Below are 27,468 nucleotides of genomic sequence, written 5' to 3'. Positions count from 1 at the left end.
GGAAGGAACATGAGAAAAAAGGAAGCATAGAGAAAACAAGACTGGCAGACGCACCGCTCTCTATATTGGACAGAAGTGCTGTTGCCATAGTAACCGGCAGCCCTCAAACGGTATTTGGAGCACTGAGCGGAATTACTGCCGAGGATTTGATGTTCGGTACACATCTGGGGTCAGCTAATATGGCGCTGCAGCCAGTCACTATGAGCCCGTCCCGTCGGTGCATGGCGAAAATCCCATGTACTCTAAATGGGATGCAGGGCTGGCCCCAGGTTAGACCAACCACACGCACACAGCGGCGACACAAGGCTGCAGCTCTGAATACACCTTTTATTGGCTCTTCTCCGCTGGATGTGGAGTTCAAGGGCACAAGCTTTCAGTAGAAACAAAGCGCATACAGTTGTTTAGTGTTTGCCCTGATCAAAGTCCACAGAGGCCAATTCACCCACTTAACAACATACAGACTGCATTGATTTACACCAGAAAAAGAGACCGCTCTAAAAAGGCCTTTAGTGTGCTCTGGGATTATCTGTGACTCAAAGAACATGGAAATGATGGGGTTGTTTTCCTCCAAGCGTTCAGGTTCATTACAGTCTTAGTGATACAACAGCCTTTTGTTTCAAACCTGTATGCTGTACCAAATACATTCATGTAAAAGAAACGTACCTTAAACAACAAGGTTAAGGGATATTTGTCCTCTGCATTTGACCCTTCCTTCAATGCAGTTGGAGAGTAGTGAGCACTGCAGTGTAGTGCTCAGGGACCTATCTCTGTGATCTTGTTGCTACCTTAACTGGAGGATTTGACCTGTTGTGCATGATTTGGGTTGAAGGGGGAAACTGAAGTGCTTGGAGGAAACCCACCCACTTTTAATACGTCAAGAACAGCAATAGTCATACTTGATGGAGGCAAGCTACAGACACGCTTTCTTGGAGGGGTCTTTCCCATGAGCACAATGGCAATATGCGATGCGGAGAGGGATTGAACTGCCAACCTACTAGTACTTTACCATGTCAATAAAAACTATAAACAGCTGATCACAAGACTTTAGACGTTTTTTTGGAAAAAATGGAAAATATTAGCCTTATTAGAACTACTGCAATGTAGTAATGTAATCAATACTAAAAACTAGTACAGCAAGATACTCATTGGAACTAAAAACTCAAAACAGAAAATAAAGCATATGGGACAAAATTGGACCTTTCCTGAACAGTACTGCACCGCTATGTATTTGACCTCTGCAGTTTGGTTGTGCCTTGTGGATGATACACAGTTGCCTATTGTGCAGTTTTGTTATTTAATTGTATTTATTTATTTATTTATTTTACACCTCTGGTGGCAGACAAGATCAATACACTGACAAAATAAAAATTTAAAAGGCTGGAAAATGTGTGAACTGCATTTATTGTCACTGCTCATTCTGACTTACAATCTGCAACCAAAGCACAAACCAAATAATGAATGATAAATAACTAATCAAGTTTAGATATATCTACAATAATACATTTTTTCTAACTTTTGTTTCTTTTTGTCACTCTTAGAAAATCTGTTCATTTGCCTATTTTTTCTGTGTCTTCTTCCTCTTCATGGGCTTAAACCTTTGACTTCTTTCATTCTTTCCCCTTGAGTTGATAAATGTGTTAAAAGGGTTCAGTGTCACAGGCACATTGTCATTTAAATATTTGAATGTTGGCTTTAGCTCCAGTGGGATGGAGAGCACTTTGAATACATTTTTAGCCTCCAGTTTTTCCCACAACCCTTTTCACACTTGTGTTCATAGTCATATACTCTTTACTGTATACAGTAGATATAGAGATAGAAAGGAGATAATAGGGTGATTTATTGTGTAAGGTTAATTGTTATTGTGTCTGTTTCACCTGTTGTCATTGGGCCACTCTCCACTAACAACAGCAATGAATTTTACATAATGGAGCTTTAAAGATTGGTTAGACTGTCAGTCCGTCATTGAATGTTGAAATTGTATATATTTTTAAAGAGTGACTATCAAAATCTTGGTTGGAGAATAATATCATATAGAGTTCTTTCTTTTTGGAAAACTGTATCTTCCAGTTGCAGGGTTCACCACAAATTAAACTACCAGTCACTATTTTTATTCCCTATCAGAAACAATCAAGCAATTTTCACATTAAATAACAATAACAATTTATTATTCTGTTGATCTTAAAAGAAGTAAATTTATTTTGGCCGTCGAGTGTCTCCAGTGCTCTGTTATACAATGGCTCTCTCTTGTCTGTGAATATTTGATAGAGCATATCCCAGCGGCTCAGTGCATACAGTGGGGATAAAAGCCCTACATTTCTACACTTAGATCCGGGTGGTTTTGTAGAGCAACACCCTCTCTGGTCTCACATGGATGCCCCAGACTTCCCTGCAATGCTCAAATATTGTTGTGCATAGAAATAAACAAGTGCTTGCAGTCATTTGTCACTGTCAGTACAGAACACGGGCTGGCATTTAATGAAAACTCATAATTGTGTTAATAAATGAGATTATTATCTATTCCCTCTGTAGCCCAGTCCTTGTCCCGTGTATTATTCATCATGGAGGACTCTTGCCCTGGCTTCCTGGGGCTATTTTTATTCAGCATACCGTCACTTTAACTGAGAGCCCATGTCCCCTGCTGTGCTCCTGGATCATGGATTACTCATGGCCCCCTCCCCACTGTTCTGCACCTCCACAGCGAGACCCCTGTGTTTTAAACCCACTTCTCCTTCTCTAACACTCCACTTAGCCCTTTCACTCCTGTCCTCTTTCTCCTGTCTTTCAATCATTCATACAAGTCTGCTGGGAGTGCACCCTACACAACTTCAAACTGCCCTCGCCTGCTGAGTGAACACGCCTAACCTAAGTCTGCATCCCATGTCCATATGGTCCAGCAGAATAAAGGTTTCATTTCAGTTTTTTTAGTACAATTCTTTAAAATGAACAAAAGTACAAATATGACTAGTTTCTATATAGTCTCTTATTTATTTAATATTTGTCACATTTAATACATTGTGCAATATTTTATTTACATTCATTTGCAGTCATCGTCTTTCACATACATTGTAATAACAACATTCTCAATTCTTTTTCATAACTTAAAGGTGCTCTATGCAACTTTTTGGTTGGGGGTCCATCATCTGCTTGTCTCGATGGATACGTCATTGCTTTGCCTGGAAGGTTCCACAGTATAACATATAACAGCTCTACCTTACATTTATTCAATTACAGGCATTTATATATCTTAAAAATACATACAAAAACAGGCATTCTGATTGTGAGTGGGGTTGTCTCTCCACAGATCTGACCTGTAACTTGGTCTGGTTTGGTCTCTATGAAGATGGAAAGGTTTAATGACATGCTGTGAAATATCCCAGAAGTAATAACATCTCCATGGAGAAAAGTATGTGATGTACCCTGTAACAGAAAAGTTACACAATGCACCTTTAATACAATTTGAGAAAAAAACTTAGTTTTGCAGTGGTCACACTACACTCAAAGGGAGTAGGAAACAACAGTTTCTATCATTAAATATGCAAATGTATAGGCCAAAACACATTGATTGTGCATACTGTGTATCTTGGGATCAGGTTCAATGCAATGCGATGGAAAGATGGCATATATTGCTGATTGATTATTGGTGTTCTATAAAGCAGGGGGGTTGGATACAGGTGTAAATATCCACAAATGAACTCTTTCTGACATTGCCACCTTGAAATCTCAGGTTTATTATGTTTGGATTGATTGTCCTCGACCTCTAGGTTAACAATGTGCCAAAAATCATTCTTAACATTTTATGAGCCAGATTGCAATGGGAAGTCAAAAGTTTTCTCTTTGTAAATTTTGCGATCCCTCACCCGGATGTTCTGCCTCAGGGCCTTCTCATCCATCAAAGTGACAGTACAAAGTGGTAAAGGCAGGAGAGGTGTTGGCATGCTTCTCAAGATGTTGAAGTTAATTCCTGATCTGATTCATTGGCCTGACTTTTACCCCACACGCCACCATCGAAAGACTCTTCAGGGCTGTGCTATTGACCAATCTCAAACCGCAACAAATCCCTCAAAAATGTTGGTCTCTTGCAGACATTCTTGTAAGTCTGTAGACCTGAGCCCAAGTGTGCTGTAATGTCCCTCAACCAAAAATCAGGCTTTGGCTGGGGATAAACACAGATGAGTGGCCTCAGGGTGTTCAAAAATTATACATTTTCCAACATATGTGGGCTTTAAAAATAGTCTTAAAAACACTGTGTGTGTCAACTAGTTCCTTAATAATGACTGCTCTCTGCATTCTCTGATGCACAATGAGCTCAAGGCAAGGGAACATGTTTTATAGGACAGATTACATCATCTTCCTTCATTAAACTTTTACTTTTAGGGGGTAGAAAAAGTGATTAGTGAACTGCCCTTAAAACTAGGGCTGCAAGATTGAATCACAGTCGAACCGAAATCGCAGTTTGAATGAACTAATTAGCAAATGGCAAAGGTAAAGTTTGTGAAGTAAAATAATATTCTCTACAAACAACAAAATATCCTGTCTTATTCTGCATAATAAGCCATAACCCTGAAGTTTAGATCTGTGAAAACATGTTCTGAAATTTATGATTCTTGTTAGGGATGCACCAATACAACATACATACTGATATAGGATATCGGTGCCAATAAGGATCAGATATCAGCTCGAAGATATTGGTTCAGTCGATATCTCATTTTGCTCTATAATCTGATGTAATAAGATGATTTACTGGCCAGTGTTGGCCGAAAACACACCATAATATTAAACTTGCATTCTAATGACTGTAAATGATAAATAACAGTTAAAAACACATAGGTTTTTACCATTCACTGTTTGTGTTTAAAGGAAATAAATCATAATTTCAGTCTCTGCTCTAGTATCAGTTAATATCAAATATCACATACTTAAAGCCAAAGTATTGATATCGGAACAGAAACCGCAGTATCGGTGCATCGCAAATTCTTGTATTAGTTTGTTAGTTCATATTTACATTTTTTTGTCTGGACCGCAAGTTAGACATTTTCCCCAAATTTCTCTGCTTTAATGAACACCCTTACTTGTCAACTTTTTCCTAATATTCAACATCCTTCACTACCCTTGTCTTACCCCCCACCTCCGCTTTCACGTTAGCCTGGCCTTTGTGCATTTAGCTGTGTCTTGGCTGCCCAGCGTTCCTGGGGTCTCGGCAGCTGCTTCGGGGAGCTGTGTGGAACAGGTGATGCTGGAGGCGTGTGCGCGCTGACCTCACTGTGTCACTTTCACTCCGGCTCACATCAAGTTTGTGTGAGACACCCTCCATGTCCTCGAGGCTCCTTTCAAGCTTGTGTGAGCAGCACAGCCCAAACTTCAGAGGAAAAAGAAGGGGGCTGTTGTGAATGGCATGATGGCCAAATACACAGCGAGTGGTGGATGTGGTATGAATGTGCAATGCGTGTTGGACTACTCATTTTACTGAAACAAAGTTAAGATCCATTTAAGACATTTAAGATTTTTGCAAAAACGTATTATTTAGAACTTTTTGAATTTTTTTTCCAATGTTTTTTTTTCAACTTATCACTTATCAGTTGCTTCTTGATTTGTGAAAATCATTTATATTTACAACAGTTATAATCCCACCAAATTAAGTCAAAATTAGAGAATCATAAAAATCATACACACTTTTAGGTTTTCTAAAGAGCATACTACCTTTAAATATCTTTTAAGAGGTAATTAAATCTGTCTGCTGCATTAACCCAAAAAGCATGATATATAGATTGGCAAATATCACTATTCGATTATTATTTTATGTGTATTGCAATTTTACATTTTATTATAGTTCATTACAAGTGTTTAGAGGTAGGGTCTAGAGGTAGAGTTGGGCTATGAAATCTGCCGGGAGCATTTGCAATGCAGTGGCCCATTGCCACTGTGCCAGTCCCCTATTTCAGCTGGGTTTTATAAAAAGTCTGACATAGAAAAATGTGACCAAAGTGTGTATAAATTATAAATTCCTCTATTCTGCTGCATTTTAGATATTATGTTTGGCATTAATAATTTTTCTTTTACAATAAGCTTGTGGTATTAAAGACTGATTAACATTACATTTAAAATAATAATTATATAATAATAAGAATTATTTCATGCAACATGTTTCCATTCAAAGCATATTTTACGCCTATCAGCTGATTCCACTGTCTCTCTGGTCCAGCTTTTTTCAGCTTTTTCAGCTTATCAGTACAGATTGTTTTATTTTGAAAGGGCTTGTTATTTTTATTTTGTAATGGCCAGTTGTTTTGTTGGTGGTGCTACATTTTCCAAGGTTTTGGTCTACCTGTGAAGACACAGATGTGCTATGTTGCCCTCAGTGAAACAAGGCCAAAAGAAACGATGCATGAGAAGGGTCAGCCACTGGCAGCTCCTCAAAGAGGCCAGTTTGTGTCCCCACCACTCCACTCTATCAGTCGTGCGTCCTTCCTGTATCTCTCTCTCTCATCAAACATCAAACAAGCTCAACATTACCCCACAAAAACCTAGAAATCATACAGAAGTGTCCAGTGTTTATGGCAGGCTTGCAAACACTAGTATCCTGAATTATAAGCCTGGGTTAGCTCCTTGTGTTCGTGTGCTGATCTTTGTGCATCTGTGAGTCGTGGTGAAGGTGCTGGAGCCCATCTCTATCACTATGTCTCTGCTCTATGCTCCAATAGACAGATAAGATTACAGCATTTAGATTCAGAAAGCCACATTCTCTCAGTTCCCCATAACTCCATCTACCTCAGCCGCTCTATCTGCTAAGCCTGCTATCTCTCTGCCTGTGTTTGTTTGGAAAAGAAGTCAACATTATTCAGGTATGATTGTTTTGTACAACACTTTTTTTTTTTTTTTTATCTGACTCAGGTGCTTCTGTTTCAAAGATGTGGTTTTCTTTAGGCTTTTCCAGTTGTGCTGTAGTTTTCTTCACTTTTTTCCTCAATCACCAACACTATTTTTCTGGTACAAGGTCAGCCCAGATGTTTCCAGACCCTTTCTACTAAATCAAAACAACATGAGGGAATTGTACATTTTGTTCTGTTTTAATGTTTGAATTAGTTTGCTTTTATTTGTCACACTACAATATTAAAATTAGTGCTGTCATGCGATTAAAACAATTGAGAGATGAATTAATTATGATCTGTAATTAATTAATCTAATTAATCTCTTTTTAATCTCACCTAAAAATTGCTGAGAAAAGCCTTCAATTTGAGGCATTTTCTTTTAAATTCATTATTACATTATTGTGACAGATCAAAAGACTGATATAGAACAAAAAAAGTGAGTAACGTAATTTGAATACTTTGGATTACTTGATATTGTCATGCTTTTTAAAACTACATGAATGTAGCAACCGCATCCTGCAAATGTTGTTCTTGTTTGTTCTCTTCAAATTGTCTGTTGAGCCCAAGTCTCCATGAATAAGAAACTGTTTGCTGTAAAGTAGCAAAGACGAGGAAATCTGAACATAATAACTTTTGTCTACTTAAAGACAATAAAAAGTCCAGTCTTTCCTTAACCATATTAAAAATATTATTGATAGAGAAATGCTTTAGATATGAGATCACTGGTTTTAGTCCTGGTTTAGACCTGCTTTAGTCCTACTTTAGTCCTAGTTTAGTCCTGGAATAGGTTAGTCCTCGTTTTAGTTCTGGTGTTAGTTCTGGTTTAGTCCTGGTTTAGTCCTGGTTTAATCCTGGTTTAGACCTGGTTTTAGTTCTGGTTTAGTCCTGGTTTAGACCTGGTTTAGTCCTGGTTTAGACCTGGTTTACTACTGGTTTAGTCCTGGACTGGGTTAGTCCCAGTTTTAGTCTTGGTGTTAGTTCTGGTTTAGAGGCGCACAGGAGGAGGCGCGGTTTACGCAGCGTACGCGGCGCACGGGAGGACAGCGATGTCCGCGCAGTAACTACAAAAGGAAAAAGAAAGAAAGTTCTCAGGTTAATGACGATGATGAAGGTGTGTGTTTGTGTTTGTGTGTGTTTGTGTTTGTGTTTGTGTGTGTGTGTGTTTGTGTGTGTTTGTGTGTGTTTGTGTGCGTGTCCCCTCATGTGGCAGGTCACTATAGGACAGTAGTGTAGACATTATGAGCCTATGCAGGTTGTTTTCACCAGTGACATTCAAGTTGTAGGCGATTTTATATTCGTTATTTTCATTTATATTTCATGTCGGGAGAATAATTTCCAAGACACAAATGCGTTTTTCCCTGTGCACTGCTGCCTCTGTTCTACTGGCTCTTCGACCTCGTCCACTGTGCGACTGACCCTAACCCTAACCCAACGTTAACATGACGTTTACATCGCTCTTACTGCGCGCGTTCTGTTTGGGTTTCTGGCAATGGGTGGAATTACCGAAATAAAAAAAACATTATAAATGTGTTTTTTTTTGTGTGTGTATAAAAACAGATTTTATAATAAAGCAACTCGCATACAGAAACAGTAAAGTTAGAGATTAAAAATGAGATTAACGTGATTAAAAAACATAACGCGCTAAATATGACTGTAATAAATTAATCGCAATTAACGTGATAATTTGACACCCCTAATTAAAATACAATAACTTTTTTTAATTTGAGTTTTATTTAGTTATCTACAGAATAAAAACAACAGCCACTTTTAGGGATGTCAAAGTTGTTTGTTTGTTTTGGCAAATCAATCAGGCCACAATATAATCCATACAGCAGAACCAAAACTAATCTTCGTGATAGCTTCAAAATGATTAATATCATAGCTTCAAATTAGTCATTCAAAGACCATTCAGGTCAGTCTGTCTAGTTCTTCTTTTTGGCAGCCATATTTGTTGTTTTTAATTGTAATAAAAACAATTAATTGTCAATTGTCATTCAGGTTCCATTGCGCCTCAGTGTGATTGTGGCTCGTGGTGGCATCTCTAACCTGGTATGATTCACCTCCATGATATAGCTGTAATTGTATCAGCCATGGGCCAACAGTAATCTTATTATCTGCTGTTAACAGAGTAGGTGGGGCTGGACAGTGATGGGGATCTCCGGGGGGCAGATTACCTCGGCATTATCCACTCAAAATACAACATTATCACCTATCACAAGCCAGAGGTGTCAATTGATCCAATCACATTGTTCCTCTAGTGATGTGGGCCTATCCCATTGCCAGTTAATTAAAGCTCACAGAACAGGAGAAGTGCCTGCTGGTCTGTTACTGTACTGCATTCTCAGTTCAACTTCAGCTGAGATTACAGTAAATAAAAATCACTACAGTCATAAATCAGTATGGCCAAGCACAGATAAAAAGTCATCTAAATAATGTATTAATTACAGCAAAATAACAACTGACAAATGCTAGAAAAACATTTGATTTCTTCATTTTTGAAGACTAAGTCTCAAGACCAAAGATAATTTATTCCATAAACACCCTCACATATGGAAACAATTATCCATTACACTTAAGATACAAGATTTTGTTAGAGGCTTATGAGTGTGGTACATTTGTACAGACTTGCTGAAAAAAAGTCTGAACATTAAAAAGGACACTTTTTCCTTTTCTTATATGTACTCCAGCATTTGTCGCCTGTGACTAAAGTATGATGTACAAGTAAAGTGTGGCACCGCGCTGCTCTGGTGAAAGGTTACAGAAATAGCAGTTTGTTGAATGTCTTGTAATGGCAGACGTTTCTAACTAGCCTCGCTTGAGCCTAAGCTAAGTGGCTCCCGTGAACAGAGTTGGCTGTTTTTGTTGAAAATGTCATCTTTGTTGTGACTAGCCTATAGGTGCGCCGTTGCATGACAGAAATAGAAACAAAGGTCAATGTGGCATAAAATTGACATCGCTTAATGTGGCAATGGTAATGAGCTGACCTTTCATGTGGAGTATGTCTTAGCAGCACTGATGGAAGATGATGTTTTAAGTACACAAATAAACAACTTTGGAGAACTGCTAAATTATAAATTGTATTTTTTCTTTTTATTTAGTGTTTTTCATCATGCCATTTCTCCAGTTCTTAGTTCTCTCAGCAACATTTTTTCACGCAATCGCTGACCCGTTTGTGCATGGTCCATAAATTAGTACAGCTGCACAGGATCGGAGCAGATAAGTGATGGTCGTTTGAAGCTCAGTGGATTGGGTCTCACATCGTGCAGCAATGTGTGAGAAATAGTGCATTAAACAGGCAGAGAGCACACCTGACTGCTGTAGGTATAGATGTAGTACATGGTTCAATACTTGGGCACGGTGTGTCTTATGGAATCCTGTTTGAAGCTGTGCTGTTTTTTTTATTTATTTATCTAATAATACTGTGCATATGTCTGTGTTTGTATGATCAAAGTAAGGTGAAAGGGTCATCTGGTTGTGTAGGTAGTACCGGTATATTCTTGTCCCAATTGACGCTATAGTCTGTAGGGTTCATTTTCACTGATTTATTATTCATGTTTTTCCCATTCAGAATTATAAGACTGTAAATGATAACATTTTTACTTGCCGCTTTTCCACCATCAAGGCACTCAAAGCTCTTTATGTCAAGGAACCATTCACCCATCTACAGAGACATTCATACACCAGCGTACTCAGACACTGGGGGTGAGATGGGTTAAGTGTTTTGCTCAAGGACAAAACAACAGTATTCATCAGTGAAAGCTGGAATCTAGTTTATTTTACAGGGACCATGTACAGCATTAATCATTCATACAAACAAAGAAAAACAAAATGTCAATGCAAATACTGCTAAAAGAAACTTTGCCTCACGCTGAACTACAAAAGTGCTTTTTCAGCTCAAGTGTCTTGACCAAGTAAAAAAAAAAAAAACAACATAGCAGAGACTTGGATGGATTCAAAATGAGTATAGGACGCAGACACGTTACGTCTTAAACCACAGTTGTACTGGGGTCCAAAAACATGATTAAAATGTCAAGAAATATTGGTTAATGATAAATGATGAATTTGATATTGAAATAAGAGTAAACCCATAACACTATTGCCCACTTTTAGTTTTGATGTCATATAGGAAATAACCCTTCTTTCCCATTTTATTTTACATATCTTTGCTTTGATAAGACAAAAGGTTACATGACCCGGCTTTAGCTTTCACAAATTCCCCCAGAATGCCTGCCAAGTTCTTACATAACAGAATCCCATGATAAAAGTGAACATTGATTTATATTACACTGGATGAATCAGATTTTTTTACTCTGTGATACATGGAGATGCTCATTTTTTTAATTTGTTTGAGCAAGGTACAACAAAATCAACAACAATAACAAAAAAAGAAGGATATGTACATCAGAGTCCTGCACAGATCTGTTTTTGGAGACCCGCACCTGTTCAGTACAACACCACACATGCCCGTAAACCCATGATTTTATCAAAGTTAAACCCGCATCCGCCCGGACCCGTTAACATTCCACTCGTTACCTGCCCGTTCCCATGATAAATCACAGACAAATTAAAAGTATTCTAACTGAAGAATCCATCAGACAAAATCATCATACAAATTGAAAAGTTACGATTTCAAAAATTAGGCTTACAATCATGAAATGAAATGAAATGAAAGGGTTATGCTTTCTTCAGTACGAATACGAATTCACAGACGCGACTCGACTGTCATCAATTCACAGGCATTATTTACTGAGCAGAAGAAACATTGATCAAGATGCCGGACTTTTGCGCCGCACACACCACGGACTGAACCAGGACTAAACCAGGACTGAACCAGGACTAAACCAGGACTGAACTAGGACAGAACCAGGAGGACTAAACCAGGACTGAACTAGGACTAAAACAGCACTAAACCAGGACTAAACTAGAACTGAACTAGGACAAAACCAGGACTCACTGTCTCGAGTGGTCCGGAGGTATGCCCACGTAGTCCATTGAGTGACTGCAAGCAAAAGACCGGTGCAGAGCTCTGCACCGCATGGAGGTAAGTCTAGCCATCGCCCGATCGCACTTTGCGGACACTCTGCTCCACAGGCTTGGGGTTCTCTCTCTCTTAAATCCAAGATTAGTTCTGGTGTAGTCTTGGTTTAGTCCTGATTTAGTCCTGACCTGCCCGTGTGTAATTACTACCCGCCCGCAAAATTCCAGAACGTTAAGCCCGCCCATTTCAGCAACTATTTGCCCGTACCCGTCAGATACACGCAGGTACCCAACCTGGTGTAGGACTCTGATGTACATGTGCAATTTTGGTACCTGGTTAGGCTCAAAAAGAGTAGGATGAAGTTTAAAAAACTTATAGTGTCCTACCCCAGTCCATAATCAAATTAAATCATACTTTTGCTTAGATGAATTCAGTATTCTAGATTTGAAGTGATGCTGATAACCTATTGCATTTCTCCTTGCACTACTGTCACCATAACAATAGTTCAAACTCAGTTTCGATACTTAGGAAAAGTCCCAATACCATAATGATGAAAAAGAAAACAAAAACATGTTCATAAGACTTTTTCAGTATCGATGACAACCCCAACTTGTACAAGTACGACTGATCACGTGCATGTGCAGGGTCTGTGGAGAAAAGACAAGCTGCCAAATGTGTATCTGGCTGCAGAATAGACCATTTTAGCCTGTTCTTGTTAAACACTATGAATGTTGAAGCTAAACACTTTCCTTGGGAGAGATTGCTTTCTGGTGGGGTGGACTGGACTGCTTATCAGAGTGAGTATGTAGGACCATGCATAGAAATGAGCTCTCATTATGTCCTGCTCTGCGCTTTTGTCTTTTCTTTCATTCACTGCGCTTTTCCCGTTTTTGTTGCAGCCATGTCTTGTCTTCAGAGGGAATAAAACTGGGTCATATCTCCTCTCCACTGCGGTTTAAATAGAAAAAATGGAAGGAGATGGAAAAGCGGATGCATGGGAAGAAAGTGCTATAGGAGCGTGGTCATTCACTCACTTTCTGGAGCGCTCTGACACTGCAGCGCTTAAGCCAGAAGCACTTGAAACATATCTCTAGCTCTCTTTGAGTCTGATCCACTATTGTGTTTTTTTTTTTTTTTTTTCGTCCAACAAGGTGCACCTCAGAGAAGCTTTTCCCCAGCTGCTATGTCTTTATCTAACATTTCAGGGCTTTGAGCTTGAACTACCCGCTGCCATGGCTCAACAGCTCTGTTACATTCACTCAAAAAGGTACACATGCACAAAATATCCACATAGTGCAGGGTTTAAGATGACATCACAACCTTCTATTTGGCAATATTATATTATGCTATATATATATATATATATATATATATATATATATATATATATATATATATATATATTTTTTTTTTTTTATACAGTCGGGGGCTTTTAAAATTCCTATAGTTACAATGCTGAGTTTTGATGTTATATAACAAGATCTGAGGTCTAGTCAATAGGGATGTAACAATAATCAAAATATCGTGATATCATATCGTCAGAGTTCTCACAGTAATATCATGGGCCATGTAGACTACATTCAGTGTAGACTACAAGAAGAAATAACAGTTCTAAGCTCTTTTAAATCTTAGTTTTTTGCATTAAGTCTTTTCAAGGCGTTTTAAGAGGAAAAAGTACCATATTAGCCTCCACAAAATATCGCAATAAATATCGTACTGAGAGATGTATATTGTGAAAATATTGTACCGAGAGACTTGGATATTGTTACATCCCTAATCGTGAGCTTTTCCTCGATATCGTAATAAATATCGCACCATGACGATATCGTATCTTGAGACTTGGATATCATTACACCCCTACTAGTCAAGAAATCACCAGGTTCAACTTAACTTTTGCATATTTCATGGAAAAATACAATGGTATTTTGGATCACATTTTCTTGTTGTTGCAGGACCAGCAATTCTGTAGAAATCCATATTTAAAGTCTGAAATGTGCCTGTACAATATAAGCCTAATTGCAAATGTACTTTACCTTAGAAACACATGCATGGCTGTGTGCTAAAATAGACCTTAAGTTTCACTCTTAAACGGTGAGAATATAGTTGTTTACTTTCCGTGACTAACATTATAATACAAAGCATGGGAGAGACAGAGGGTAAAGTACCCTTGGATCTGGATGTAAAACAAAATCGTGGTGCTTTTCGAGGGCCTGGTGTTGTTGATATGCGAGTTTCATGATTTCCCCTTGCAGGATTCTGTGCGTTAAGTGTTGTGATTGATAGTCAGACTCATGAACAGATGGTGTTATGTCAAAGTAAACATATGTGTTTTAGCATCGTCCATGAAGAAGTGTACGTAGACATATCTGACAGCTGTATTTGTCAGGTGTGGGCTTGTGCTGCTGGAGGATTAGACGATTAGAAAGACAACATGGTGAGAAGGGAGGATGGGCCAGATCAGATAAAGCATGTTTAGAGCAAACAAAAGCCCGCCGCTGCCGTGTCAGAACATCTCCAGACCACTTTGATCCGTTCACACTTCCTCTGTGCCAACAAGGATCTCACTCACTCTGGAGACAGAAATCAGTCTCTCCAGTCCTGACAGATGTGCATGTGTGTGCTTGGGTGTTTATGGGACAGCCAAGGCTATTCTCACTTTAATTATCTGACAAGCTCTCTCGCTCTATCTCTCTGTCTTTCTCTCTCTCTCTCTCTCTCTCTCTCTGTCTCTCTCTCTGTCTCTCTCTCTCTCTCTCTCTCTCTCTCTCTCTCTTTTCCCTCCCTCTATCTTTCCAGAGAGGTTGTGCTTGTCCAGCAGATTGTTAACAGTTTGCTGTTCAGAGGATGCTCTGTTTGAAAACGGACTGCTTACTGTTTACTTACACTTAATATCTAGTTGACCAATTACAGGAAGAACAAATTATTATAATACATTTTAGACTGCCTTTAGCTTTAGGTAGACTGTTGTTTGATGTTATCCACTGTCTCATCATCCCTATCTGCCAATCAACTCATCACATTTTGTTTTTTTATTATTTTTATTATTTTTGCACGACTGGCTGATCGAAGTTCATTCCTTTCTCTTTCCAAAATTAGTCTGACTCCAGGGACTGAGGAATGATTAAATTTGTTTGTGAAGGACACTTACGAAAAACAACAACACAGTTTCGCTCAATAAGTAATTTTCACAGTAGGTGTAAAGACTTAATTTAATTTGAAGAGCTAGGCGGACCCAGCTTCAACATCATCCTACAGAAAATCACTCCTGAGATGAAAACATTAAGCATGCAATTAGGGCTGGCGATATGGCGATAAAATATAATTGTGTTCTGAGTCTCTTGACAATATGCTATGTTGATGAAAACGTCAGATTTCTGTCTGTTGGTTACAACTAGGTCGATGAAAGGTGATAAAACTGACAATGTGATCTATGCTCTAATTAGACCAGTCACAATAATTACTATTGAGTTATTGTTTTTGTAGTAATCCTGCTATTTATTTATTGCAATTTTTCAATTGCTTTGACACTAAAGTCCAAATTTATGCACAAATTTTCAAAATTTCCTACTGAAGGAGCAAATATTCCTGTCATGTTGGCACAACATTCTCAAGCATAAACTCTCTGATCAAAACTACTGACACTTTCTGTACTACCTAAAACAACTGTATCACTCTGCCCGTGCTATAATTTGCGTACCTAAATACTGCACAGTGCATACTTTTACCAAAGTCCATAGACCAAAAACACAAAGGACAAAACTGAAGGCACAGGAATCATAATGTGAAGAGATTTCATTCCCCTCCCTCTCAAACCATCAGAAACAGTGTGATATTGGTCCTACAGGTCTGTGACTCCCTCACATTACACATCTAAAAGTGTGGAAGCATTCTCTGGCCAGTGTCTGGATGATGGTTATTTTAACCACAATGTGTCCTTTTTACGAGAGTGTTTTATGTTTTGTTCACACAGTTTAATTTTTTAAACATTCTGATTTTTTGTGTGTCTTGTATGAATAGTTTTGCCAAAGTGTGAAAAAGATTTGCCAGATTTATAAAAAGTTTCAGAAAATGTGCCAAAGCAATTGCAAAAAAAAAAAAAAAAAGTAATGATATTGTAGTGATGCATGAATGTGTAGAAAATGGTTTACTGGAATATTCTGCTATAGAGCTACTGTGTCAGTAGTCAATTACATAATTTATTTTAATATTTATATTTATATAGAACTTGCTCTAATTGTGATTGTGTGTAATTTTTTCCGCCACCCATTTTTCACATTAAATACAAATGTCTCTATGTGCACTGGTCATGTGGGTTACTCTAGGAGGAATCCATTGGAGTATTGGGCTGTTGTTCTTTGTATCCCCCACGATCAGATTTACTGTCAAAAGTGGATAGCTCCCTTGGGTAATCTCAGGTAGATCATCATTGTTGTATTTAGCTAACAAAGTTCCTCCTCAGTCTGTTTACCCATCATGCATCGCTCCATCAGCCATACAATATTTTCATGGATGTCATGTAAATATTTGAATAGTATCAGTGCTATAATGGCTCAACTGTAAAACCAAAATGCATTATTTATCAGAATGCGGCTTCAATCGGATTTATTATGAGGCTTGTCCAATAAAAGTGTGGATATGTGCAAGGCTCATAAACTTGACTATGTGACATGATTGTGAAAAATATAACAGGACAGGAGTAAGCATCAAACGACGCTTTATAGTAGAATGTAATGACTGTGGATGTGTCTGTGTGAATTATTTTCTCTGGGCCATTTTGAAAGGCTCTGCTGCATTATTTAACTACAAGTACAGTCTTGCAGTCTATTTTGGATTTGAGAATAAGACATAGGTTATTATACATTCTTTTTAAAATATTTTCAAACTTTTTATTGCTTTCATGTACTGCAGAGCACATTTTACAGTATTGTTTCAGTTTTGGGCCATGTGAAACTACTCTGGGTATGTTCTTTTACTATAACTATTACTGAATACTACTATTGTAAAGCTGGATGTTTCAGAGGTAGTCATTTAGACACTGTTTTTGCAATCAAGACATTCAGAATCCATTTTCAATTTGACGGTACTGGTTTGAGACACTAAAATTTATACTACTCTGAATTGAATAAGTCCTGCCTCGGGAGGACAGTGTCACTCTAAAACTCTTCCCTTTGAGGGCAGGACTTATTCAGCTTAAAGTAATATAAATTTTAGTGTCTCAAACCAGCAACATGAAATAGAAAATGGCTTCTGGATAGCAGCTGAAACAGTGTCCAGAAACCTTCTCTACGTTGAACTACATGAGGGATTACATTGTCTCTACACTACTGTTAAACTAACGCCAAAACTGACTCACTGGTTGACATGAACAGAAATACAGAAGAACATGATGCCCATGAAAACAATGACTTCTTGACTGAAGACCGAAGTGCCTGAACAAGTAGTATCAGGTTAAATTATCACACTCTGTTCTTGCATTTAACTTGTATGTCATCATCTGCTTCTGAAGATCACCCTATCCATAAAACCCCCACTGTCGCCAGTAGAGAGCGACTTGCTGAGTGATTCAAACCCAAGACCTTCTATCTGAGAGTCACTGTGGCACGAATGATAACCACCATTTCACTGCACCAAAAACACATCTTAAATCCTGTGTGATTATGTAGACTTGTGTGTGACTTCTTTGTATCCAGGGCTGCATTGATGCTGTTGGCTTGACATTGTTGCACACTCTCCATGCCCTTGTCAGTGTATGGGCTGGTTGCTCAGACAGGCCATAATGATCTGGCTGCTGTCCAAGTCTTTCCTCTACACCAGGAGGCAGGTGCAGCTGCTGGTGCCAAAAGTAAAAAGTGGTTGTCCTCTCGCCTTTACTGCGTCTTTTATCAACCAAATTGCAGGACTTTTACCACATTGGTTACACAGAGTTTAGAGAAGTGCACACAAGCTCTTCCAGCTAAACAGACTGAGATTTATAAGACAACCTGCGGCACTAATAGAGACGTAATATAATCACTGTGGAAATACCTTTTGTTAGCAAAAATGCATCAGTCTTTTCAGTGTAGGAAAATAAAGGTCACTTACCCTCACTTACAAAGACACAATTTTTTACTTATTAAAAAGTGAAACCAAAATAAGTTGCCTCAACAATATACTAAATCTATATATCAAAGTGAAATACTCTCCCCCACCTACTATTCTGTGCTAAGCATTAAATTGAATGGAGTAATTCCACCACAAGATGCGCCTTGAGGTTTTAAGGAATGTCGTTAAAAAAGTAATATTTTCTCTTTACTGACTAATGTGGTTTTGTTGGTCCTTTACTCAAGTTATATAACTGTTTATGTTCTCCTGTGCCAAACACAGACAATTTCAAATAACAAAACCTCATTAAATCAATCAATATTGTAATTATTATGCCAACAGAATGGCAAAAAAAACACAAGTACTAACCAATGCACTTTCTGATTATTGAATCATAAAACACTTTAAAATTAGATAAGCAGAACACAGTGGACAGTCATCTATCTATACTGGGGGAAGACACATTTTGGTCTGATATGTGGAAAAAGAAATGAGGTATGGGCCCTTTAAACAATCAACATAGAGTGAACTGGGGTCATCATAGTAATTTGATTTATTTTAAAATGAATGAAATCATTTTGGTTATAATGTTTTAATATCCAATTCATATAGAATGTTTTAGCGTAACCTCAATTTAACTGCTTAGCATAAACTTGCAGTACGATGCGAGAACACAATAACCCTCATCCATCATAAAGGTAAAATGTAAATCCATATCGATTTGAGCGTAGATGACCATTTCTGTAGACTGTCTCCACTGTGCATAATGTAGGAGGGCGTAATGACTGTGGTCAGTGATGTGCAGCTGGGGTTTTATCACTTGACTTTGGGCCAAGTTTGAATCCTTAAGTTCCCTCGTCATGGCTTCATATAGGCTACAGTTCACATCCATCTCTGTTCAGGGAGCTCACAGGGCCACCACCCGTCATTACCCCCTACGTCTGTTGCGTCCCTGCCCACCCCCTCCCACACAGTCACTGGAGGTCAGCGATGCCCGTGTACTAACGTAATTGAATTTTCTTTGACCATGGCGTGTCATCATAAGTATTTGGACTCTGGCAGTTTCTCTGTACCATTTAGTGAACCTGGTCATTTTGTCCCTATGAGCCTGTGCTTAATTAAAATAACTTAACCTCAAAGGAACTCCTGAATCGCTCTGATGCTTTTTGGTATTAGAAAATACTATGATTGAATTATTGCCTTTGAGACATACCTAAAATGTCACAATTTAATAACATCCTGGAAAGATGTCCACTGCAGATATCCTAAAATGTTTGTTATGGTGAGTCATAGTTGGCTGTCAGCAGCACATAATTGAAATACACATTAAGAAAGTATTGGGTATGCACTTAAGTATACAATACTCATTTTGTTTTATATCAATTACAACTTCTTATCAGTGCCTATGTAGAATGTTTTTTTTGCCCATATACAATACTGTAAGGACAGATTGCAATAGCAGAGATTTTTATTTTTTCTGTTGCCAATCTGGCTGAATCACAACAATGATCATTCACACCATTATGGTGTGGACCCAAATAATATTGTTGAAAGTTCACAAGATAGATTTTTGTTAAATTGTTAGCATTGTTTGCAGCTTGCTAAATACTCAAATCTCAATCCAGTTTGTAGTGCCAATTAATAAATCACTGTTGTCAAGCAGAACTGTACACGCACTCACTCCACTTACTGTATGTAGAGGAAAATCTGCCCATTATTGTTTATACCAATTTCTTTGAATTATGTTGATATCTTTTAACTTCACACATTGTGCTCTAGGTATTTAAATCAAGTTGTTTTGATTTTAAGGCAAGATCTGTGTTTACAGGTTGACCTCACAGAAGTGAACTGTAAGGAGAAGAAATAGTGTAACTTGATGTTAAGATATTCTAGAAAGCTGTTATTGGAAAAGACAACTATTTGCATCTGTAATTTGTGGTTGTATGTGAAACCTGAGGCTCCTGGCCGACGCCGAACAAATTGATGTCCTTGGCATAAATTGAACGCTACCTTTACTGTACTTAATTAAGTGAATCATTTACTAGTCTCTTATCCATCCAAGTGACAGCAGTTACAACAAATCAATGTGTGCAAATGACCACCCCACTGTTTGTGTGAGCTGGGTGCTTCTGTGTATAACCATGGTGTAAGCTCATATGCTGTGGTCACTGTGTACATGTATCTTGAAACCCAGATGTCCCTATTATTGCACCAGCTCTGCTTTGTGAATAATGAATGTGTCCTGTTTTCTTCAAAGCTGTTTACCTCATCGTCATTAAAAACAAAATGAGACTTTGGAGTTGTAGTAACAGCTACAGTGGGGAGGGTTATAAAGTATTCATGTTCGGCCAAATTTAAGCCTGCTGTGTGGATGCACTTTTTTGCACTTCATGTGTATTTAGTAATTCAAGACACAGCAGCGTCTTTTAATGCAAGGACTTATCTCAGTAGGAACTGTGCCTTTTTGTTGTTCCAAACAAAGGGTTGGCTAATGGTTATGTAGTGACTAATCTTGCAGATAAATATGTTTTTGAATTCTGGAAAGATCAATGGATTTCCCATGACACAAAATCTTTCAAACTGAAAAAAAAAGTTTTGCATTTAATTTTCACTATTGTGACATTGTGAATTCTTGGCTCTTCAGTGAGATTTTGTACATTGACAAGCTACTATTTATTCTTTTTTGTTCATATCTTTTTCTACATTTACGATAGATCTTCAATGTAGCTGGACCTTATTCTCGAAAGCACATGTAATAATCCAGTGGGGGTCAAATATTATTTAATCTCCAAGTCATTTTGTTATTCCGTGCTTCACCATGACTAAAACCAAGATTAATTGCTTTCATATCTGTGATGCAGAATAGTGATCACGGCACGCGCACGCGCTCGCACACACACTCACACACACAGTAGCAGACCCCGTTTTGCACACGGCACGCTCCGATCCAAATCGAAGTGAATCTGCACAGATCAAGACGAGATCTAATTGACAGTGAGGCACCAATGCGGTACAGTGCACAAGTTCACACACCCTGAATCAAAAGTGAATTTTACCATGAAAGGTGTTTTAATGAGAAAATGCACAAGGATCCAGCGGAGACAGCGTTACTTAGAACCTGCACTATTTGAACATGTGACTAGTAGTGTGCTTATTATACCTGTTACAGTGGCACAGCTTGTTGATTTGAGGAGCCATTTGCATGTGATATTAAAATAAGGTGTTACTGCCATTTTAAAACCGCATCAATTCACCTTCCCCATTGCAGGGAAGGAGGGATGGGGAGAGGTGGGGGGGTAATTGAATTTGCCAAGGCGTCCTACTGTTTGAATATGCAATTTGGTCAGCCACTGAATTGCTGGTCAACATCCTCTCAGCAGTGCATTATTTCAGCGAGATAGAAAATAAAATACACAACACTGATGTATGAAACTGTGTAGCTTTTGAGGCGTTCCATCATCTCCCAAAGTCCTGCAGCTTCCTCCTCCTCCTCCTGCTTAAGCGAGGCAGCAACAGAGAGAGAGGGAGAGAGAGAGAGAGTCACGCTTACAAGCCAGCGAAAGAAGAGACGTCAAGAGGAGGATCTACATACACCGGGGAGGGAAAAAAAAATCCCTTCTCCTCTCCTCTTTTTCTCCCGCCTGGCTTCGCACATCCTACCAGCAGCGGAGGAGAGAGAAGAGGAGCAAGGAGGTTCTAGGCTGGCGTTGTAGTCCTACGCTCCAGCCCAGCCTTGCCTTGCCTGCCGTTCGGTTGGCGGATCTCACAGTGCGCGCATCCAAAAAAAAAAAAAAACAGAGCCCGCACAGTGACATCTCTCCGCAGCAGCAACCAGAAGAGGAAGGAAGACGAGCAAAACGCGGCAGGGGGAGAGAGGAGAGGCAGGATGCTTAACAACCTGACCGATACAGAGGAGGGGGACGGGGGAGCGCAAAGCCAGGGTAAGTGATGGGATGTGTCAGGCGAACGCACACACACAAGCGCACACACGCGCACATATGGAGATTCACATGGTTATGCAAGACAAGCTGGTCATCTAAATCTGCTCAGCCAGACATACAAAGGTGGAATGAGTATTTTCCGAGCATGGTATTATAATGTCTGTGTATTAGTGGAGTAGGTTCGGTTGTTATAGAGGTGTACGGCACTCGGCCTGCTTCTTCCGTTACTGCTGCTGCTGCTCTTACTGCAAGGCTGTTGTGACAGGAATAGTAATGGGTTCACCAGCCTCTCACCCATTGCATATGATAGGCAGGAGAGGGTATGGCCAGATTGGTTTCTAGGGCTGGCATGTTTGGTATGGCGTGCGTTAAGGCTGGGAAAAAAGTGCCTTCCATTTTGCAGTCACTTGCATCGCATTCTTTCATTGATGGAATCCAGTTCAATCCATCGCACCATCTATTCTTTTATTCTTCATAAACAGTCTCTCCATATTTGCAATCCTGTAAACAGAAGGAATAGCCATACATATACACATGTAACCACAATGACAATTACAGATACTAGCTCAACCACCGCTGCTAATCCGTTCACCCCCAGCTGTCAAAATATGCCCTCCGCTCAATCCCCGGAGTTGAGCCCATGCACGAACCAGTCCCAACAGACTGTACTTCTGGGAGGGGAAAAAGTATGGTTCTAGCTTTGTATGCAGCTTGCAAAAAAGTGTAATATAAATGGCCCAGTTGCCATAGGAAGAAATGGAAACTCAACAATTCATCAAGTGGCACTGATATGTTGTGCATGTATAGCTTTACAGAAAGATGTGATTAAAGGTGTATTTAATTTGGTTATATTCCCATGATGTTAGAAAATACAGTGGGACATAACAGTCTCTCCATAGGTGGCTGTTCTGTATATTTAAACTATCTTTTCTTGACTACAATCCCCAGTGGTGAAAGACAGGATGCGGATGAGAGAACAGTCACTATGCTTCCTGTTCTACCTATGATGGGCTTAATGATAAAAATAGACCAGTGCTAGGAACATGAATATTTAACTTAATGCGGGCATCCTCTTTTTTTTTTTGTTCAGAGGGGATTACAATAGTCTGCTTGATGCCTAGACACTTGCATGAGGTTGGCAGTGGGGCTAAAGCACGACCCATTTGTAAGTGGTGTGATTTGAAACTCGCCAAGACAGGTTAGCAGGCATGACATAAAGCCAGGAAACAGGAGTGAACACATAAGTGTGTGTGTGTGTGTCTATTTTTCAGAGTTAGTCAGATTTATCCTGTAAATTACATAGACAATGGTGGTGTGTATTCCATGCTGTCAAGGAGGTTGCCACGTGTGCTCTATTTTGGAAGTGTGGGTTTATTTTGGGTGTATAAAGTGGAAGTCATTTGTAGGGCTTGCCATATTGGATCCCATTGGTTGAATGTAACTCAAATATAGCATGTAATGTGCAGAGCTGTAGTGGGACTCTCTGAGAGGCAGAAAGGGGAATAAGTGCCCTCTTTCTATATATCATCATTTCCACTCAGTCACTGATATGTGGAACAGCAATGTATTATGGATGACCATTATTGAGACTGTATAAGTGTACAGTACATCCTTTCCTAACTTTTACTCACTATAGCCAGCCATAATAGTGGCTACTCTGAATTCAGTCATGGCAAAAGAAGAGTAAGATGTCATTGCAGTATACTGTTTCTGATCATCTTTGTTAATAGTTGATATTATTTAATGAGAGCTTGCTTTATCCAAGTTTAGCTGCAGTGTGTTGAATGTACAAAAGTATTAAAGAGGTAATTGTTTTGTGTTTTATATAACATGCATTTCTAAAACAACTGCTTTTTTGATCCCTACATTCATGGTATCCCAAACTTAGAGGGTAGCTTTTGGCTGGCACATCTTCCCCTGTCTCTCTTGGTGTCATCCTGTCACTCGGATTGGACCTTATACTTACACAGTCACACACACACACACACACACACACAACCCTTTCATCTGAATCACAGCTCTGCTAGCTAGCGGTGCAACAACCTGAATAACTCTGTTTAGTCATCAGTCCAAGGCCGTTCTAGAAAGGGAGGGCTATCCGCCTCGTTCAAGCAGGAATGTCAGAGGCTGTCGCTGTCCACTCTCCCCTGGTGCTGAAAGAGGCATCCCCTCCCTCCTCCTCCAGCTAAACTCCAGTGGTTTGTGTGGATATCCGGGGGCTTGAGGCGTTGTCCAAGGTGCTGATTTATAGCCTTCATTACACGGCTGGGTTAAGGCCAGGAGGAGAGTAGCATTGGACACGGGCTTGAGCTGTGTCACTGTGGAGGCATCATTCTTACTGTGGCCAATTTAAATGCATTCTCTGCATGCAAGATAGGGAAAATACAAGTTAAAAGAGGACTAGATGCAGTCCCAGTTACATTTGCATATTCATAAGTTGTCATGTTGCCCTCGCACCATATTGTTAATTATCTCCAGATCTTCTCTTTGAAGTGTCAGTTAGGAGAATGAGGAGGTGGGAGCAGTCAAGACATAGTGAAGAGTTATTGCTGGTTCTGTATGATTCAGTATAGGGCTTTGTGGCAGGCTACGAGGTTTGGTAAAAGGTTATTTCTAAGAATGAAGCTGAAGGATGGCATGCCCTGCTTGTTTCACCTAGAATGTTCTATTCTATGTCTGTGCTAACGCCAGTGCAATTTTTCTTAATGCTTTGTTAGGAAATATTGTTTTATTCTCATAAAGTTCTTGCTATGGGTGGGCCAACCCTGTCATGGTTTCTTATTAGCAACTAGTCATTTTCTGCTTCTCCAAATGTTTGAGCATGTCATCAATTCTTTGTTTTTTATGTATATCTTCTCATTAACATGTCACTCCAGTTTATTGGCTGTGATTTATTTAGTCCATGCTTTTTGTGAAGTGTGCATAATTGAGTCTCACTCTGTTCTGCTTAGAAGTCATTGGCTCAGCTGGTCAGCTGGCAGCTGATAGCCAGCTTATTCTTTGTTGCTCTTAATGTTATCAAAGACATGCATTATAGACAAGGCAGTTTCACCTCTATTGGATGTAGATCAATTACTGATCCTTTACCTTTTTATTGAGGTGATCACACAGCTTCTGTAGATCCTAATGTTGTTGGTAGAATTAAATACATGCATATATACACATATTTAACAGTGAAAAGAAATTAAATATTTTCCTCATGGTGGTTTAATCTCTTACCTGCAGCTAACATTGCATTTTATATAATTTCAAATGGAGACTGTAGGGGACACTGCATTTCTTGTTTTCTAAAGTCAAAAATCAAAAGACTTATTATGGGCCTACTCTGCCAATCTCTTGGCTCGTGTTGGTCAAAGCTGTGAACAATATTGTAATGATCCTTTAGTTATGGCTGACTGCATAATACTGCAAACTGCTCCTGAGGGCCCTCTCCAAGGGAGGAAGTTGTTGTGCATGCTCAACGTCATTATTCTCTGTCTACCCACTCTGCAGCTCATCTACTGTGAATGGAGCACAGGGCATTGCAAATGCAGTAAGTGAAACAGATTGCTGACCAAACAGGCAGGGGCACTTGTTACCTTCAACAAGCTCTCTGCTTGCATCACAAATATCCATCGCAGTGCCCTATCAACCACAGGAGATTTTATTAATGACATAGTATGTTTTATACCAGTAGAAAAAGGTACCATGCATGTTATTCTTAAAACTAAGCTAAGCTAACTACTAAATTTTGTAGAAATGTCCATTGCTAAGCAAATATGTGGTAATTATACAAGCTTTAATTAGATTTTATAAAGATAGGTATTAACAGAATCTGGGTACAGATTACAATGGCTTCCATGCTGATTCCATGGTCAGTGACAGATGAATAGATTTCTTTCTAATTAGACTTTGCTTAGCGTCATAGTGGGTGTCTATGTTTAATAGATGGATATTCGTTCAGGCTTTGGTCAATTAGCGAGCAGGATAGTACAGTGTGTGGTGAAGGGTGTTGACTCATACAGATAAAAATACCCAGACAATGGTGTGCCACAGACACATGTGCACATAGAAGAACCAGCCGTGCTCCTTATCTCTTACCTGTCCAATTTCCTCATGTGGATCAGTCATTATTATATGTGTTCCCTGTTCTGATAAATTACATTAACATGCTGTCAGGGCATATGCATAGCAAAGATTTTTTTCTGGGGTAAGCAGTTTAAAATGGATGGATGGCACTGCAAAACTTGTTTTACAGAGGGGAAAGGTCAAGAAAGGAATGATTGATGGCAGAATCTCATGGACTTATATGCAAATGAGAGATCATAAAAGAAATTGTACAAATAATGTCACAACTCCCTCACAATTACTTGTTTATTGCCATGAATTAACAAATCCACCATAAATAATAAGCATATTCCTAATAGAGCTTTGAATGATCTGCTTTTACAGTAGTTTACCTGGTTCAAACGTACTTTTAGTATTCACTGAGCAATACCTATAATTGACTCAAGAGGAGGTTTTGCTTCCCTATTTTTAGTGTAGAGGGTTCACATCTTGAAGGCAGATATACTAAACATTTCTCACTGCACAGACTGTAACCATGGCAATCCACCTTACCTACTAGGTTATTTTCATCCACTGAATCAGAAATAGTTGAACAATTGGACGTTTGTTAAGGCTCTCATTTTCTACTTATTGCTTTTCTAAAAACAAAAACAATTTCTCGCTCGAGTGGCTGCTGGTGAATGATGCTTACAGTGGTGGTACGTTTAAGGTCAGGTATTTAATCGTCAGTGTAAAGTGTATGGGAAGGATGGCTGCTCTGGCTGTGATAGGTGGGGGTGGCAGTGGCCGGGCTAAGACTGGGCAATTAAATAAATTTTAATCGAGATCAAGATTCAGTTATGTCTAATAGTAAATGATATGGGTCTTTTTTAATGGAGTAAAAGTAAGTGGTTTCAATTCATTTTTATTTAGTTTTTGAAAAGGAAAAAAAAAAAATTAATTGAAAATCAAGCCAGCTCAATATGAATAAACAACTTGTCACCCATTTTCTGTCATGCTGCCCATTCTTAGAAGCACAAAGCCAAACTCCGATACCATGACTAAAGCAGAAGGAGTGGGATTCCCCAGTGTATCCCCCTCTGGTCCTTTTACTAAAGATACTACAGTCCATGATCAGTCTCTCAATTTCCACCTATCTGACATTACTGTGAACCGACTTGTGCCAGGAGATAGGCCTGTAATGAAAAGCCACGTATTGATTTGCTCTCACTCATATACCTATTTGTGGTGATTTAGCTGGAGGTGGAGGCGGGAGCTGGGCTAGCCTTTCAGAAAGACAGTAACCACGTTCTGCCTGGTTACAGCAAATGCATTTCTCACATAAAAGATTTGCAAGGCCTTTGTGAATGTGAGCGTGTGTTTTAGCCTATGTCAGAGCCTGGCTTCAGCCCATTTCATCAAGCTGTTTTTCTTTGGCTCCAAAGAGAGGAGTAACCAAGTAGGTATTGAGGATTGTCATGGTTACAGTCTGGGCAGTTGGAAATGTTCCATATAGCAGCTTAGTATGAACTCTTGGGTTAAACGTGACAAATAATGAGCATAAAGCTTTTCCTTT

At 39.1% G+C, this 27,468-nt stretch overlaps 1 protein-coding gene across 3 annotated transcripts in view; it reads left to right on the top strand.

Annotated features, from left to right (window-relative positions):
* slc12a5a (solute carrier family 12 member 5a) overlaps nt 1–27,468 on the top strand; it is a 126,654-nt gene that overhangs the window by 18,217 nt on the left and 80,969 nt on the right. Inside the window, exon 2 of one of the 3 annotated variants that reach the window (XM_055160463.1) lies at nt 14,984–15,022. The exons of the other annotated variants lie outside the window; for them this stretch is intronic. Coding sequence (XP_055016438.1) covers nt 14,984–15,022 — 39 coding nt within the window. The remainder of the gene's footprint in view (nt 1–14,983; nt 15,023–27,468) is intronic. 3 annotated transcript variants of the gene reach the window in all.

Source organism: Boleophthalmus pectinirostris, unplaced genomic scaffold, assembly GCF_026225935.1.
Source record: "Boleophthalmus pectinirostris isolate CB_2022bp ecotype Guang Dong unplaced genomic scaffold, ASM2622593v1 HiC_scaffold_3, whole genome shotgun sequence".
NCBI lineage: Eukaryota > Metazoa > Chordata > Actinopteri > Gobiiformes > Gobiidae > Boleophthalmus > Boleophthalmus pectinirostris.
The sequence above is the reverse complement of the archived record's forward strand: the minus strand, read 5'-3'. Positions and strand labels throughout refer to the sequence as shown.